The sequence below is a fragment of the Kwoniella europaea genome, chromosome 1 (genome assembly GCF_036810445.1).
Source record: "Kwoniella europaea PYCC6329 chromosome 1, complete sequence".
Taxonomy (NCBI): domain Eukaryota; kingdom Fungi; phylum Basidiomycota; class Tremellomycetes; order Tremellales; family Cryptococcaceae; genus Kwoniella; species Kwoniella europaea.
The window spans coordinates 5,500,343-5,516,785 of NC_089487.1; the positions used below are offsets into that span (position 1 = coordinate 5,500,343).

The 16,443-nt window shown below is 45.1% G+C and overlaps 5 protein-coding genes across 5 annotated transcripts; 2 read left to right on the plus strand and 3 right to left on the minus strand.

Annotated features, from left to right (window-relative positions):
- Positions 1 to 205: 205 nt before the first annotated feature.
- On the minus strand, positions 206 to 1,489 carry V865_002085 (uncharacterized protein; the record flags this gene model as incomplete). The annotated part of the gene is made up of 6 exons (XM_066225892.1): positions 206 to 326; positions 382 to 469; positions 524 to 548; positions 600 to 1,046; positions 1,118 to 1,282; positions 1,346 to 1,489. 6 exons carry the CDS (start codon positions 1,487 to 1,489, stop codon positions 206 to 208), a joined length of 990 nt encoding a protein of 329 aa, XP_066081989.1.
- An 892-nt stretch (positions 1,490 to 2,381) lies between these two features.
- Positions 2,382 to 5,693, minus strand: V865_002086 (uncharacterized protein; the record flags this gene model as incomplete). Its single annotated transcript, XM_066225893.1, has 10 exons — positions 2,382 to 2,877; positions 2,963 to 3,029; positions 3,104 to 3,123; positions 3,313 to 3,341; positions 3,407 to 3,541; positions 3,679 to 3,800; positions 3,885 to 3,965; positions 4,061 to 4,614; positions 4,685 to 4,796; positions 4,946 to 5,693. The coding sequence occupies 10 exons, from the start codon at positions 5,691 to 5,693 to the stop codon at positions 2,382 to 2,384; spliced, it is 2,364 nt and encodes a 787-aa protein (XP_066081990.1).
- Positions 5,694 to 7,101: 1,408 nt separating this feature from the next.
- V865_002087 (uncharacterized protein) lies at positions 7,102 to 11,052 on the plus strand (the record flags this gene model as incomplete). The annotated part of the gene is made up of 9 exons (XM_066225894.1): positions 7,102 to 7,274; positions 7,340 to 7,626; positions 7,700 to 7,793; positions 7,859 to 8,043; positions 8,106 to 9,397; positions 9,453 to 9,566; positions 9,631 to 10,183; positions 10,259 to 10,915; positions 10,988 to 11,052. 9 exons carry the CDS (start codon positions 7,102 to 7,104, stop codon positions 11,050 to 11,052), a joined length of 3,420 nt encoding a protein of 1,139 aa, XP_066081991.1.
- Positions 11,053 to 11,565: 513 nt separating this feature from the next.
- Positions 11,566 to 14,476, plus strand: V865_002088 (uncharacterized protein; the record flags this gene model as incomplete). The annotated part of the gene is made up of 10 exons (XM_066225895.1): positions 11,566 to 11,668; positions 11,729 to 11,828; positions 11,893 to 12,069; positions 12,170 to 12,303; positions 12,370 to 12,842; positions 12,979 to 13,366; positions 13,431 to 13,531; positions 13,624 to 13,750; positions 13,832 to 14,339; positions 14,413 to 14,476. The coding sequence occupies 10 exons, from the start codon at positions 11,566 to 11,568 to the stop codon at positions 14,474 to 14,476; spliced, it is 2,175 nt and encodes a 724-aa protein (XP_066081992.1).
- Positions 14,477 to 14,605: 129 nt separating this feature from the next.
- Positions 14,606 to 15,789, minus strand: V865_002089 (uncharacterized protein; the record flags this gene model as incomplete). The annotated part of the gene is made up of 4 exons (XM_066225896.1): positions 14,606 to 14,695; positions 14,764 to 14,867; positions 14,949 to 15,127; positions 15,257 to 15,789. The coding sequence occupies 4 exons, from the start codon at positions 15,787 to 15,789 to the stop codon at positions 14,606 to 14,608; spliced, it is 906 nt and encodes a 301-aa protein (XP_066081993.1).
- Positions 15,790 to 16,443: the final 654 nt, after the last annotated feature.

The following is a 16,443-nucleotide window of genomic DNA, read 5'->3' on the forward strand; positions in this document are numbered from 1 at the left end:
CTTGGCAAGGTGTGGCCGCATAACATGCATGTAACATTCTTGGACTGAAATGCTGCAGAAATTGATGATTGGCGATCACATGCGCCTGAACCCTCTTGTCGGGTTGTAGCAATAGCAAGTGGTCCGCAGACCTGACATTATAATATGTAGACGGTAAACACAGAAAACCCAAAATCTATCAAAAATACCTAGCGCCCACACTCTCCTACACAATCTGCTCACATTTCCCATCGAACAAGGAATAACCTTCAATACACGCCTTGATGTCACATCGACCACTTGAACAGGATACACCCCAAGGTTCTGCGCCGGTAATATTCGAGCAGCTGAATACCAAGGTCAGCATGCATGACCGCGCAAATGAAAATTAGGATAACTCACTCCTCTCCCGCAGATGTAGTCGTATTAACCAGGTAAGGTCTTCGGTAATCACCCAGATATTCACCATATTTGCATCCACCGCACGACTCTATGCAATGGTCAGCTCGGGCACTGCAATCGGAACCTGAGAAGTAAAACTGACCTAGCTCGTAGTTGGTATTCAGGCACTATTGAAAAGAGTCAGCCTCAATCGTGGTCTGGTCTGGAACGTTACTCACCTCATATTCTGAAGACCCATAGATTCGACAGGCGTGTTGACCTTTAGGACAAAGCGATCTCTCTCGTTTGATCCGGCTCGCCCTACGTGCCACGGCAGAAGGAGTCGCAGAGGGTTCCGGACCCAAAGCCACAAGCCAGGTATCGGAACCAGTCGCGGAACAATCAGTGGGGGTAAGCGAGGATAGATCGAGATCCCAGTCGTTGTAACCAGTAAAATTGAAGCCCGTCCTACCGGTGACTGTGCTGATCCAGAACGCGTACGATCGATAGTTTTGGACTTGGACGTAATAGGGTACATAATTAAGCCTTTGAGTTACACCAAACCGATACAGTCCATTGGGTCCTGCAGGCGGTTGAGAGGTGTAACAGCCTACGAATTGTGCATAGGGCATCTTGCCGCCTGAAGCAATGGTATCGGCTTGTGCCTGGGTGACTTGCGAGTCGTACTGAGTGATGTTTCATCGATCAGCATTTCAATGTCCCAAATCAAAGTGACCTTGTAAACATGCGAACTCACAGAGGCGTCGAAAGTATTACAGTTTCCAAGACTGTCTGTCCCTTGGACCAGGTCGGTGTAGACAAAGCCAAGCGCTAGATTATTGCTCGGAACGCAGTAACACATCGAGGTATCTGCTATATAAGCTGCGCCATGTGATGATCCAGAAACATTCAGACAATACGTCTAATCAACGTAACCTCCGTCAGCAACGTTTCGTTCCGGTGAATTTTCGATTCCATATCTTACCTGACACGCCGATCGACTGGACTGAGATGTATCCGTATATTTGGTGAGCGCAGATGCCTGTAAACAGCCTAGAAAACTTAAACTTGCTGCTTGAGCAACGCTAGCGAAGATGGTTGTCGTCACCAAGATGCTGAGAGGTGCCATCTTGTGGTTACGGCGCTTTACCTAAAGATAATGACACGGAAAGAAAGCAGAATGAGGTGATCCGGTGAGCTATGCATGATGAGACGTTATATAGGAATTTCGGTACTCGACATTGTTTGTGGGGAAAGAAGATTATTGGTGAGGAGACCGGAAGCGATTGAGTGAGCGTTGACACGGGATGGATTAAAGTGCAAGCCTCAGTTCTACCGATGGCCTGAATCAGGGATGTTAAGATGCACCCCTGGATCCCCCGGTCCTGTTGATCCTTTTAGACCGCGCCGAGAATGAGGGATTTGGCTCCGAAAGGGTGGGCACGGAGAGGACAGGATTCCATACAAACAGTACATCAACAAACAAATGGCTATGTTCGCCTTTATGCATAGACGGGAACACCGCACCATTGAACGAACCGCCATGTAGGACGCTGATCCCCTACGACTGGAGAGTCCTCTAAGAATTGGCCAGTAGGAGGACGACCAGAAGAGGATAGCGCAAGCGGTGAAAGAGCTATGAATTTGTTATTTGATCCTAATTCATATGCAATATTACTGGTCAAAACGACTTGTGTCGGTATAAGCAAGATACACCTACAAGTTGAATGATTCGGTGGTTCCAATCGAGGTCGTATCGATTTCGAAGTGAATGCCTAATTAAGCATCTGACGCTGTGATAAAACTTTCTTGAGGTACATGTACCCCATCAAAATGATCGAACCAATCGAAATGACATCAAAGAAGAAACAAAAGTCGACAAACAGCGATATAACTTTTCTAAGATTACATGCAAATACATTGTTATAACTAAAGTAGGAAGATGCGGAGATATGACAACCAAAAACACAAACTCAAACAACACAAAAAAGTCTAAAATTATGATACTTGACATAACTTATTTACTTTTCAACCTCTTTCATCGCTATATGTTCATTCCCCTCTTTCTCATTCCCCTGATCCCTCCCATGCCCTTCCTCGTTATCATGCCGATCACTAACAACCTTTCCCAAACCAAAGTCCATACCGCCACCCCCAGCACTTTCATCACCCTTCCATTCAGGGGTAACAGCAAGCGTAACACCCCTATCCCTCTTATGTTCCACTTTCCTCTCCCTCTCGGACTGAACTTCATCGTGGTTATTGGTCGAACCAAAAGTGATAGTCGTCCTTCGTCCCCCTCCAGCAGTCTTCGCACCAGGCTTATTGGGACTTTCAGTCTTGTGTAGTGGTATATCGGTAGCGGGAGCATTGTTCGTATTGGACACCAACACCGTACCATCGACCGAACGAGGTACACCAATGGCGACAGGGACGTTCAAGGCATTGCGTAGTTTCTCGGATACCAAAGCGGATTTCTTGGTTCGTGCGGATCCTTGCCATATCAATACGGCGGCCCTGTATATGTCCCATCACGTAGTCAGATTACTTCCTTCGTAATTAATGGAACATCCTGAGACATATTTGGAACACCCTTACTCACCCTATACCACATAAGAATGATAGGGGAATCAAACATCCTGTAGTCCACGCCGGTCTTTCATGCCAATCTGTCAAAAACCGATCCAAGAGCACGGGTCAGCTATACTGTGAGATCGGTATGTGCAATATTGTAGCCACTTACCCATTCCCCACATACAGCCACTGTTATCATCGAAATTAAGAACACAAAGGTAATACGTCAGCTTTTGGCGCAACAAGATTATACAGCATATCCCAATCTGAGAAGGAACTGACCATAGCAAACTAGAACAAATAGGAGAAGAAAAAAACATATTCGTCAGTACTTGCCCATTTTTTGTTTGAATCTACTTTCTGATTTCCACGACTCACCATTGAAAGAAAGAATTACCATCCATCAACTATAAGCACTAGTAAGTCAGCACAATCTTCGCCTGCACTAGTACTAACTGTAAGTATAACTTACAATTGTATTCCACAGAGCGAACTTCATAGGAAAAGCTTTATGAGTAGCAGTAGCATGAGGTCTATACCAAGTTTGTGAAATCGCGAATTTCTCTTGTTGATACTTTAGATTATTTTGATCTTTCTCCGATAACACCTATAGATATTTATTCATTCCAACCAGAAAAAGGAAAGGAGAATAGAAAAATTAGTCAGTCATGATGATATATGGTAGGTTACCTGGATTTATAGTGATTTTCTGTTCCGGATCATATGAGGTCCAATTGCACTCACAAAAACGAAATCTTTGATTAATTCCGGATCAGGTAAATCATTTTCATCTTCAATTGGTGCTAAACCTCTTTTCTTCCTTAATCTTGAATCTCTATTTTTCAAAGTCCATATGACCGACATACCTGAAAGAATGGTACAACGTAAAATATCAGGTGTCAGTGATAAACTTCCAATCATGTTGTATGACAGAGTGCTGGTCGACTCACGATAGGTATCTATAACTCTCCACGGGATTAGACCTACACCTGTGACGGTGAACAAACCATTCTCAACCTGAGAGCAAATCTCTGCACATTTAAAATTTCAGGTTATTTTTCATCAGTATCAAGTGTATCGCAGGAATCGAAACGATCAATCGTGATGTTATCGGATATACACTCACCAACCCAAACATCCTGTCTGTATTTGCTACTTGTAGGTATCCACCCAAGTAGAAATAGTACAATACCCGCACCCCAAAACGCTACTAGGAAACCATACACAGCCGTTATGAATCCCATAGGAGTCTTGACAAACGTCCAAACTCCTTTCAAACCTCTCATTATTTTCGCTCTTTTAGATGATCGTAAGATATGTTTGACATGTTTATCCAATTGATGATCTTCTTTGATATCTTCCAAGTCATCTTCGAACTCTTCCCTTTGAAGTGTTTTGGGAGATGCTCTTATCAACGGCACTTCAGGTCTTGTATCGTTATCGTCATTGACACGATCATGATCTATAGGCGAGGTGGGCTCCTCAACCTCTGGTATAGGTATAGGTTGAGTTCCACCCCATTGATCGGCAGGTGTATTCGTACTTTGTTGTCGACTTACTTCGGGCGGAGGACCGGGTGAACGAGAAGGTAGGAAACGGGAGATTGAACCCTTACGTGATCGGACGGTGGAAGACCGCTGGCGGGCAGAAGAAGTTGAATCATATGGCCGATTCGTTGATCTGAAGCAGATAAGATGCTCCTGGTTAGTCGGTAGATATGATTATGGATGCGAAAACGATTATGACTCACGCCAAAGATTCGTCACTTGGTGTATGAGGCAATTGTACTTCCGGTCTACGTTTCCATAATTGAGGTATGTGAGGTACTAAAACTGAGTTGGTCATATTCTGAAGGTGATTTACTATTCATTGGTGGATTATATAAAGAAAGACAGATAATCAGTATCATGCATATGGAAAATGGCGGAAGTTGACGTCACAGAATAGACATTATATCAATCAAATCATCATCGCCTCGTGCATATAAGCAGGTAGGCATAGCCGAACTCACCAGTAGATACAGTCGGATCAATACAATCTAACAACCCGACCATCTCATCATCCAGCTGATGAACCTCATGTCCATTTTGATGACGAGTCGCCAAATCAAATTCCACCGGCGTACTTGATCTTCTACTTCTACGACCTGCTGAGGTGGTACTGAATCTACTAGCATTGGAAGTTGATCTCATCCTTCCTTTGCCGCCTCCTCCTCCAGCCCCGGCCAACCCAGCTTCTAGATCACCTGGACTAACATTCGCACTTGCATTCGCATTCGCGTTGGAGGGTCTTCGAATGGAATTGAGGGGAGTTAACGTATCCGACCTTTCCTCTTCTACATTCCCATTTCCATTTCCATTGACATTTGGACCGGCATTGGCAACAAAGTCTGATGGTATTCTAGGTCTGAAGCTGACTCCGACAGTATGAGCTCTCCTCCTACCCTGCGATGTAGAAGAGGGGTGCGAAGTACTGAGATCGCCCAGAGCGGAAGTGGTCAGAGGAGGTAGGATGGTCACCTGTCGTCTTCGACCTGTCCGAGTGCGGGTTCCGGTATCACCAGCCGGAGCAGGAGAAGGAACGGGTGAGGATCCATTTCGACCGGATGTGGGTGGCTGAAGGGGATGCGCGTGTTCTGTGGAGGTTGAGGTCGATTCACCTGAATTATCTTGTGTTGGGGCTTGAGAGTATGTCGATGCTTCGGCAACTGAGGGGTTCAAGATGGGATCTTCTGAAGAGGAGTGTCGAGAGGACGTCATGGTGTGTCCTCTGAGCAGAAGCGAGATGAGTGAATGGTATGTATGATGTGTTTCCTTTAGTTATGTCGCTGATGTATCATGAAAGTTGTGATAATAGTGATTACCCATGTATGATGGCTAAGGTAGAAAGGGATGTTTTGATTTGGGATGATCTGCATATGGGTGGATATGCGGGGGCCGTCTGATGGTATGAGACATCACTGCAGCTAGCAGTATCGCTATTCAGGGTTTACGAACACTCGATTACGTTTTCGGTACTAACTAAAATGTAAACAGATCAACAAACCATCCTGTTAAGAAGCGCTTCTCTATGATGATTACAAGGTACATATGACCAGATGAGAGTTACTACACGGCCTTTACAGTACTTGCTTAGACCTCTATATGGTGACCCGTCTCACTCAAGATCCTTCCGAGATTCTGCCCGGCCATGAATCTGACAGGCTGTCTAAACCCCCTTCGGAATAACGCCAGGCCCATCTCAACGCGTCTGGACAATTCTACTGAACATTAGCATTCCCAGGGGGTATGAAACACTCTTCGTCGACCCCTTTTTCAACTTTATCTCGTACAACTTTGTACTGCATATCTCTACAAAAGGTGAAACACGAAGATCTGTCGAGGCTCAGAAGGCACCATGTATCGCTACTGGAGGAGACTAAGCTGACACCGTCCCTCCGGATGGAAGGGATAAGAATGGAACAGTCACTGTTCTTGTTTGGAAGATGTACGGATGAGCAAGGAAGGATCTGATCTGTCTGTCTGCAGTAAGGAAATCTACTCACTATCACAATTGATCACTGGTTATTGAATATTGACGATCCTAGCGTGAATTCAGATATTTAGATCAACGCATTGGTCATCTCTCATCTTACGCACTGATCGCTTCATACTGTATGGTCCTTCGAATGACTCTCTGCTCTACCCGTTTCATATTCACTCTCACTCTCACTTTTCACACTGTCACCGTTCACCCATCATTCAGCCTTTCATCCTTGACAACGTGTACCAGCGTCATTCCATCATAGAGGAATACAACATATAACAGACACGACCTCATACCTACCATAGGCCAATCGACATCCAGTGCACATCCCGGTACGGTACATGGCTCAATTGCCACCGCATACCATACCAAAGTACTACAAAAGATTGACGAACAACTGACTACATAGCCCACCTCAAGACACTCCTTTACATTGTGAACCCTCGTTACCGAGTGACGAGGATTCATCGATAACTTATATCAAGACTACCAACACATCCAACTCGGATCATTTCTTGTGCAACGCTCATCTTACGCTCGACCTGATCACAATAAAAGTCCAGGTTAGAACCTACAAGTAACGGGAACTTCCCTTCTCCCGAACTGGTAGACTATAACACCTTGCCTAATCCATAGGAAAACATGCCATCGATATTTTCTCGTTCAGCTTCGACACCCAAGAAAAGCAAACTCCCTCCTACTCCCCCAGTATCAGGATCCCATCCGACTCCTCTACGGGGAGCTACAGTAAGCGGTGGGAGGGGTCAGTCGCAGGGGATAGGTGAATTCGGTACCATACCAGGAAATATATCCAAGTGAGCTGGGTCGTATTTTCTGTTTTCGAAGGCATGAGAGCTCATGACAATTCTCCTACAATCAGAACACTTCCCAACAGACCCACGCAACAACAGCCACAACCTTTGACTCCCCCTCATTCACCCGACGGATCTCCTCCCCTCCTCCCTCCCAAATTCACGTTCTTACCTACGCACATTGCACCGCAGACAACATCGAATAATTCAGTCGACTCCTTCTCGTATCAATCGGATGAAATTACGGGATTGAGACAATATGGTTTTCTAGGTGGCATTGGTGGAAAAGTGACGCTCGGATTGACGGAAGTGGGACAAGTGCTGGAAATGGTTAGCAAGGAATTGATAAGGAGAGGTAAGTTTGCTCCACAAAATCTCTCACATACTGCGATGCCAATTTGACTGATATACAACCATGCGGCTGTTAGGTCTCACCACACCCATGTTATTCTCCAACCAAGCTTTAGAGTTGAGTCAGACTCGAACTAAAATGCTTATTCAGGCTTATCTAGATACCCTGACGTAAGTTTGGTTTATCATTTTAAAGACTTATCGCGGTTCAGCTAATTGTATAGGTATCTGGTCAGATCAAATTCCAGGTCGAAACATGAAGCGTTCAAACAAGATGTGACGTTTGCAAAAGAACATGAATTAGCTTGGTTACTCCGTTGGTCTCTTAGTCGAATCACTCGAATCAAAGAGGGTGTAAGGGAAATTTTCCATGGTGTGTTAGAATGGGAGGCTTATGAAGAATGGCGAGGCAGAGAAAGAGGTAAGATTAGCTATTTTTTAACTTGACGGCTTGCCGTAGCTCATTTCACTTTTCTTCTTTAGCTTCCGGATATCCCACCGATGCATTCCCTTTCCTCGCTCACATATTGTCTAACGAAATTTACACCTTCATCATAACGCCTCTTTTCCATCTCTTGTCTCGTTTCGCCGCCCACTCCCATTTATCTGGTCTCACGTCTCACGCTCTATCTTCCCTCTTTGCACCATTACTTTTCGACATAACCACCTCGTCGACAGCGATGCAGGCTCATGCGCATTACGTCCGAGCAGCCTCGGCCACCGAGCATCTTCTTCTGGCTTATATCCGATCGACGAGTGCCAAGGGATCGTTGGGCCTGGCGGATCTGCCATTTCGACTGAAAGAGTGGGTGACCGGTTATCCAGCGATGGTAGCTTCGGATGGAGATCTTGCTCGAGGTGGGCCAAGGAAGGGCGCTAGAGTAGTCAGATGTGAGAGGGCTTCAAGGACAGTCAGAGCGTATTCGAAGGATTTGGTCTGTCAAGCCGAATTATGGGTCAATGACCTTCCAATCGGAGAGAAATGGGATGCATGGGACAGGGTGACTTGGAAATCCCGAAGAGGCGAGAGTAGTCGCCCGAAGTTCTCCGCGGCATATAGAAGAAGAATGATGATCAGAGAGAATTTACCTCTACCTTCCTCTTCCATTGGCGAAGGTAGACCGATATCCTATAGAAGTGCCACAAAACCTTCTTTTGATGGTGGATTGAGTAGAGGTTCAACAGCGAGAAGTAGGAAAGGTAGATTGGCAACGATAGAGGACGATAATGAAGAAGGTAGATGGTCGAGTCTGGCAGGTAAAGAATGGAGTATGTTTGAAGAAGGTGGATTTGACGCTCCTTCCCTTTCTTCTACCTCTACTACCTCAAAAAACGGAAGACTAGAAGAGGATATTAGGAATAGATTACAATTCGATTTGACTGAAAGTGCGAAGATGGGTATAGCGGAAAGAAGACGTACGATGGATTGGTCCGAATTCGCCTCACCATCAGGAGGGTTTAATCGTACAGATCCATTGTTGGATGTATCTTTGACCTTCTCAGCACCGATAGAAAAAGAAATTACAGATTGGCCTAAAGAGCGAGATGAGCTTCGAAGGAGATTACACAAGTCACAGAAAGATTCCGTACCATTCAATTATAATACTACACCTCGATTTGGAACCAATGCTTTCCCCGACGCAAATGCGAGAATGGATGATAAAGGAAGGGTGTATGTGGAAGAGGCATTTGTAGATTGTTGGTGCGATCTGATGATTGGTGCTGGGTGGATGGACAGAGAGGAATTGACTTTTAGAGAAGCCAATTGGGCATTGGTGAGTTAATTTGATCTGAAAATGGTCATCAGCTTACGTCCTTGATCGACTATAGATGGAATATAAAGCGAAGCCTTCAAGGGTTGATCCTAGAACGCAGGATAATGATCCACTGGGCGATCCTAGGAAGTCGGAGCTGTATTTTCTCTTTGAAGAAAGAGTTCCACCAGTGAGTTCAGCTAGATGACGCTTTCACAATGTCGTAGCTGAAATTTAGTGCGCCCCTTACTTAGGACTACCAACAAGCCCTACTTACACCTGCTCAGAAGAAATCTGCTTTCGGTCTATTCTCACCGAAGAGCAAAAAACGTAATCAGATGACTCAAACCGATACCGTCAAATCACGATTAGGACAAGGATGGGGCGAGGATGATTTCGATAGGATGTTGTTACATCGCGAACAGACTAAGAAAGTAACTCTGACCAAGAGCGCATCGGATCAACCTCACGCGTCTGTCTGGCATATGTCAAATGATACCTCCACACCCACATCACCTGTGAAACCTCGACCTGTCAGACGTACTCGATCGAGCAGTGAGAAAGATAATGCTGATCCGAAAATAAATGATACCAAAGGGTTATTCTTTGGTTCCGCAAAGAAGAATATGAGGAGGGTGAAGTCGAATGAGAGTAAAGAAAAACCCAGTATCAGTAAGAAAGAAAAGAAGAATCAAAGAGAACAGAACGTAGAATTCGAACTGCACTCTGCTAGTGGTGTTAGTAGCTCGGAACCTAGTCCGAAAGATGGAGTGAATGGTCAAAAGAAAGATGATGAGAAATGGATGGGTAAGTTGGAGTTCAGAATGCAGTTGAATAATCTTTGAGATTCGTAATGTAGCTGATGTTTTGCCCTCGTCGTAGATATCCTCGTGGCGAATGGGGCTAGAAGGATGGACAGACAAGATGCCTTACCTCCTATTCCTAATCCCCATCAAGCGAATTTGGGATTACCAATTTCACCTCATCCACCTGCACGACATCCTTCTCCATCAGCTATACCAGACCAACATACCCCGCCTCAAGAGAGGTTATCAAGTGAGGATGCTACTACTCCCCGTGCTACAGGTCCTCCAATGGAAAGACAAAGATCGATCAGACGAAAAGCTGTACCATCAGATGAAGAAGATCTGAGCGAAGGGTTCCAACCTGTTTCACCTACTTCTGGAAATTTCAATTATTCCGATGAAGATCAATCGCTCGCACACCCCCACACGGGTACTGCTGATGAAGGAGAGTCTGGATCTGGCCCAGAATTGTTGGCACCAATTCCTAGAAGAAGTCATCGAGATACTAGAGATACGATCCATGGGATCGTCGATCAATACAATAGAGATTCTATGGACTCTCAAGGCGATTTGGAACCATTGGAAGAAGGTGATCATTCCAGATTTGATGATCCCCATGAAGATGCGGGAGAAGTAGGATTGGAACCACCTGAAAAAGGGATGATATTTGATTTGACACCTGGGAGGGAACCTAGTCCGGCGAGATATAAGCATGGTGAACCATTGCAATTTGGTGAGTCGGTATCCTTATATGAAAGCTACGAGACCGGAGAAAGTACGAGCTGATGATTAGCACTTCGAGTAGTTGGAGAAGAACCGGAAGAAGAAGATGATTATCAACACCAACAACGTCCGATCAGGATCACATAATGGTCCGTTCTTTTCATGTTTCTCATCGTATTCATCCAGAACTTTCTGAACATGGCAGATCAATCTTCAATACTAAAATCATCAAAACACTGTCAAAATTCTTGGTAACATTTGTTCATTTAATCTTGTCCGATCTGATAGCTTGAACCCCATCCTTCTTGATACCTCATTCCTTCATATTTTTGTCTGCCTTGTCTTCACGTATAACTTATACCCCATACATATGATGTTCAGTCAGTATACCTTATACATGTAAAGCATTAGTGGGATGCATGCATATGTAGATGTGTGTCTATACAAGCATTCTAAGCTCCAAGTCACACTCTGCTGACTATGTGGGTGACATAAATAATGTTTGTGGACCGGTCTCGTAACCTTCACCTCGCTGTATTTCCAGTTGATCAGTTGTGATTGAATTTCATCAAGTTGCCAATCAACTAGACAAAGCATACTTCACATCTGCTTTCACTCCTTCCCGCTTGTAGTCATTTGCCTGAAAAGGAATACGCAAAAATGGATATGGACGACGATGATGCTTTCTTGTACGGGGACGAATCACCTCCAAAACCTCAGCAAGTAGCACTACCACCCACCACCACTGTCGACACGAACGAAAGTGAGTCTCATGTCTTTGTGACAATCGCTCAGATATGATGAACTGACTCGAGTGGTATAGTGAAATCAGAAGTGACTGTACCTCCTCCTTTACAAGCTATCACCTCGACCTCGACATCTGCCCCGATACCGGCGAATGGTATAAGTTCTTCTATGGCAGCGTGCGCTACCCTCTTTCCCTTTCTCCATGAGCAATTGAAGACTGACATGTCCGAGGACCTACAGGTCGCTAGCGGCGTATGGAATGGACACCAGTGCTACGATTGTCGATAACCCCGAAGATGGGGGTGTAGAAGAGGAAGAGGACGAAGATGATGATGATGATGATGACGATTCTGACGATTCGGATGATGATATAAAGGTTGTTTTCACCGGACAGAATGCCAGGACATTGGATCTGAGGTGAGTAATCTCCAGTCTTGTTACCTTAATTCTGGTGGGATCTGATGTTGAAAGAAGTGTGAACTGCTTTGCTGATCCAAGACTCATTTGATTTCCTTAGAAAACCCCAGACAGCTCCTTCAAATGTCATAGGTATAGGTAAATGGGCGCATACAAGTACTGGCACCACTGCTCCTGCAGCTGCTACTCCTACTCCTGCACCTGGTACACCCCAGGTATCCACACCTTCCCGACGTGAGCTCCCTGTTTTACTTGCATTCCCCAAGACTGGATATATAGCTCATACTTTATCCGAAATAGCCGTTCAACCCACCGCCAACCAAACTACAGAATATACGCCCACTTCCCGACCAGGTGTAGCTCAAGTCCAAGCTCAAGCTCAACCTTCAACAGCAGGTCCACTAGTCAACCCTCCAATATCATCTACCCCATCCGACCCTTCCATCACAGTCCAACCACCCTCATCATCTGCAGACGGAATCAGTGGCGTACCACCTCTCAATCCCGGTCAACCACCCTCTACACTCCCACCCGTATCTTCATCACAATTTATAACCAAGACCAAGATCGACCCTTCGAACCCTACTGGAATCATCCCCTCGACAGGTCAGAGCGTCTTCGAAATTGATATGACTCAATTCGAAAATTCAGGTCAACCTTGGAGAAAACCCGGTGCTACCTTGTCGGATTACTTCAATTTTGGGTTTGACGAGTTTACGTATCCTAGGTATTTGAGATATAAGAATGATATGGAGAAAGGAAGGGCGGCTTTGGTGAGTTATACAACCGTTTTCTTTCTGGTTGCAAGGGATATTTATGAAGTCGAATGGATGTGGAGTCGATGTCTTGTGGGAAAGGTTGAAAGTACGATATGTATGAAAATCGAGCTAATGAAGAGTTGCCTTATAGGCAAACTTACCACCGATGGCCCAACTTCCACCTGACATAGCCAACCTCTTACACATCCCTAACCAGAACATACCGTTCAACGCCATAGCAGCGGCCCAACAACAACAACAGCAACAAGCACAACAGCAACAGCAGCAGCAGCAGCAAATGCAATTGATGGCAAATCAGATACAACAGCAAATGGGAATGATGAATCCGCAAATGCAAGCTCAGATGCAACAGATGATGGCTATGCAAGGTTTAGATATGAATATGATGAATATGAATCAAGGTGGAGGAGGAGGGATGCCTTTTGGTATGGGGATGCAACCTCAACAAGGGATGGGTCAACAACAACCACAGCAGCAACAACAACAGCAGCAACAACAACAACCTATGATAAGACCTGGTGAGTTGACGATCTATGTTGCCAGGGATTCAGATCATGATTTGATTGTGATATGATGATATAGGTCAAAATGGTAGACCTCCTGGGATGACACCGACTTCTCAATCTGGGAATATGGGAACACCGGAAGCTGGAGAGGAAGTGAAGCTGGAAGAAGGTGTGGAGGTGAGTCTCAAAGATCGTTAAGATCCTTCTTCGACCCCGGTGTTCATCGGTGTCACGATCATCATGGCATGAGCATGTTGCTGATTCTTTAGCGGCAGACCCGCTATGAAACTCCTGATGCCCAAGCACAAGGTCAGATGATGAACCCCGCCATGAGAGGACGAATGCCAGTGAGGGGTGTGCCAGTCCGAGGAGTACCGTTAAGAGGACGCGGAGGAGGTGAGTCCGATTTCATGTTTTGCAGCACAACAATATGTTCCCTTTCCGACAAGGTAAGCTGACACTCGCACAACAACTCAGCCGTACCACTCGGTCCTCGAGCTGGATTCGCAGCGCCCACTGGACCTAAAGCAGGTCGGTTCAGGGATAAAGACAAGGTCGATACGTCTGGAGCTGGATCGTTGGATTACGGCGGGAGTGAAGGTCTAGGCGGTGATTCAGATGCGGTCAAATCTGAGACGCGTGGAGATGATCAAGGTGATTCGAACTCATATTCCCATTCGAGGAGTCAATCTCGATCGCATTCTAGGGCGCAATCTAGAGATAGATCGGCGAGTCCACCTAGTGGTAGAAGGAGATCGTCGAAAAGAGATTATCATGATTATGATGATGATTATTCTTCTGAAGATAGAGATAGAGACAGAGATAGGGATAGGGAGAAGAGGAGATCATCGAGAAGAAGCAAGAATGAAGATTCGAATTCTGGTTCGTCGAGATCGAAGAGGAAGAGAGAGGAAGGAGGGGGATCGGCAACGCTTGGTCCGGGGGGTTGGGAGTCGGAAGATGAAGAAGATGAGAGGAGATCAAGGTGGGTTCTTCAATCTGCATGATATGAACCATCGGATGTATCTCAAGCTGATCATACATGAGCTACTTTGTAGACGAAAAAGATCACCTAGTGAGGAGAGTACGGAGAAACGCACGAGGAGAAGTAAGAGGAGGTGATTGAGTAAAGTGTAGTTGTAGTTGTTCAAGCAAGATTACAATCATATGTTTGATGCATTTCTGTGACATGTCTATGTACGGTACATCCTTTTAACGGCGCACTATTATCAGCGTGTTCGTCACTGCATCCTACAACTCTTTGTCTTTCGCCCAATCATTTAGCGATCTCATTATTGCTAAACTACCCGATTTGTATGATCCGCCAAACATCAGAGTATGCTAAGTCCATCATACATCATTAGCCAGATCAAAATTCTATTGGATCGATGACATTATGCCCAACTCACATTGAGATGGTGATACAATTCATACAACTTCTGTCTCTCATCGTAGTGTGGTTGGCATTTGGGATGAATCGCATGATATGCGTCGTAGAAATCTTTTGAGAAACCTGTAATGATTATGTCACAAAGAAACGATCTCATCTTCAATCAGCCTGAGATTCGTATATACATATGATCCCATTACCTACCACCGAACATATGGGTTATACCTAAATCCGCTTCATTATGACCATAATAGCTTGCTGGATCGTAAATCACTGCTTTGCCGGTGATCGTATCGTACCCTTTGTTCCCTGACCATAAATCACCGTGGAGAATGACTGGTTGAGGGGGTGGATCGATCTCATGAAGAAGAAGGGGGATTACCCTTAATGGAGGAAAGACAGGTACAATGATAATTATCAGCTTGTGCTTTCTATAAGTTACATATCCTTCCATTTGGTCTTCTATATTGAGTTGGGATGGTCTGAGATATGTCTTTCGAATCTTGACTTACCTATCTTTCATCCTTTCCCATTCGTTACTTATCGTATTATCCCCAATCCTCTTGACCAAATCACCCAATCTCCTATCCCGATAGAACTCTTCCCAGCTTTCCGTATAGGTATTATCCTGTTCCGTCACTCCACAATGAGTGGGTACACCAAACCCAAATTTACCTTCATACCCCTCCCTATCTTCGGGGACACTATGCATCTTAGCCAAACCCTCTCCTAATTCTCTTTGTATGTTTCTACTAGAAGAACCAAGCTTGAAATACTGAGTTACCATGGCGCACTCGTTTTGCTTCTCATCAACTTCGAATCCGATCACCTCTGGTACCAATCCCAAACCAGGTGTAGTTCGTCCCATAGCTTTCAAACCTTCTATCTCACCTGTCATTTGGGGTATGTCAGATTGCGTTTTGGTAAAGTACATTCTCTGGCTGGGTTTGTGGATGTATATCCCTCGAGAGGAGGACTCGAGCTCTGAGAGGGGGATGGAATGGGTTTGGAAGATTTTGGATATCAATGGGTGGATCGGGGTCATGTTGACGTTGAGGGATTTGGGTAGGGATCTGGTAATTTTGTAGACTTTGTTTTTATATATGATACGATGTATGATAGCTGTTGTACGTGCTGATACTGCTCTTTTCGTTTTCACTTTGGGTCGAGTGTAATTATTGGTTATATGAGTGTCTATGCTGGTTACACCTAGTGTATCGTTTATATCGTCTTGGCATCATCTCGCTGTTCGTTGACATCATAAGATTACCTGCCTGCCTGCTTCGGAGCGGACATGATAAGTGGAGGAACCATGATATCGCTCATGTTACGTAAAGCCTCTCAACGAGACTGGGGTTGCAGCGTCAAGCTTTTACATTTTCATAGCGACGAAAGAGCCTGTCATGCAATCCTTGAGGATCTGGAACGAGGAGATTCGCAGAGGAGGGGAATGAGATGCATGCAGAGGATGAAAATATTCATGAACAGCAATCTTCTAGATTAAGGAATGACTGTATGCTACGAGTACTGTCGCTGAATGGACGATATCGATTTGCGCACGTGCGGTCTTATCAGCCAGTCAGAGTGACTACTCACTCGTATGCACCTCCACTACAGTTTCAGTTAAAACTCATCCCACTCACTCACCTTACGGTATATACTCAACATTCATCCGTTATTCCTCAATGCTCGTCTCAAG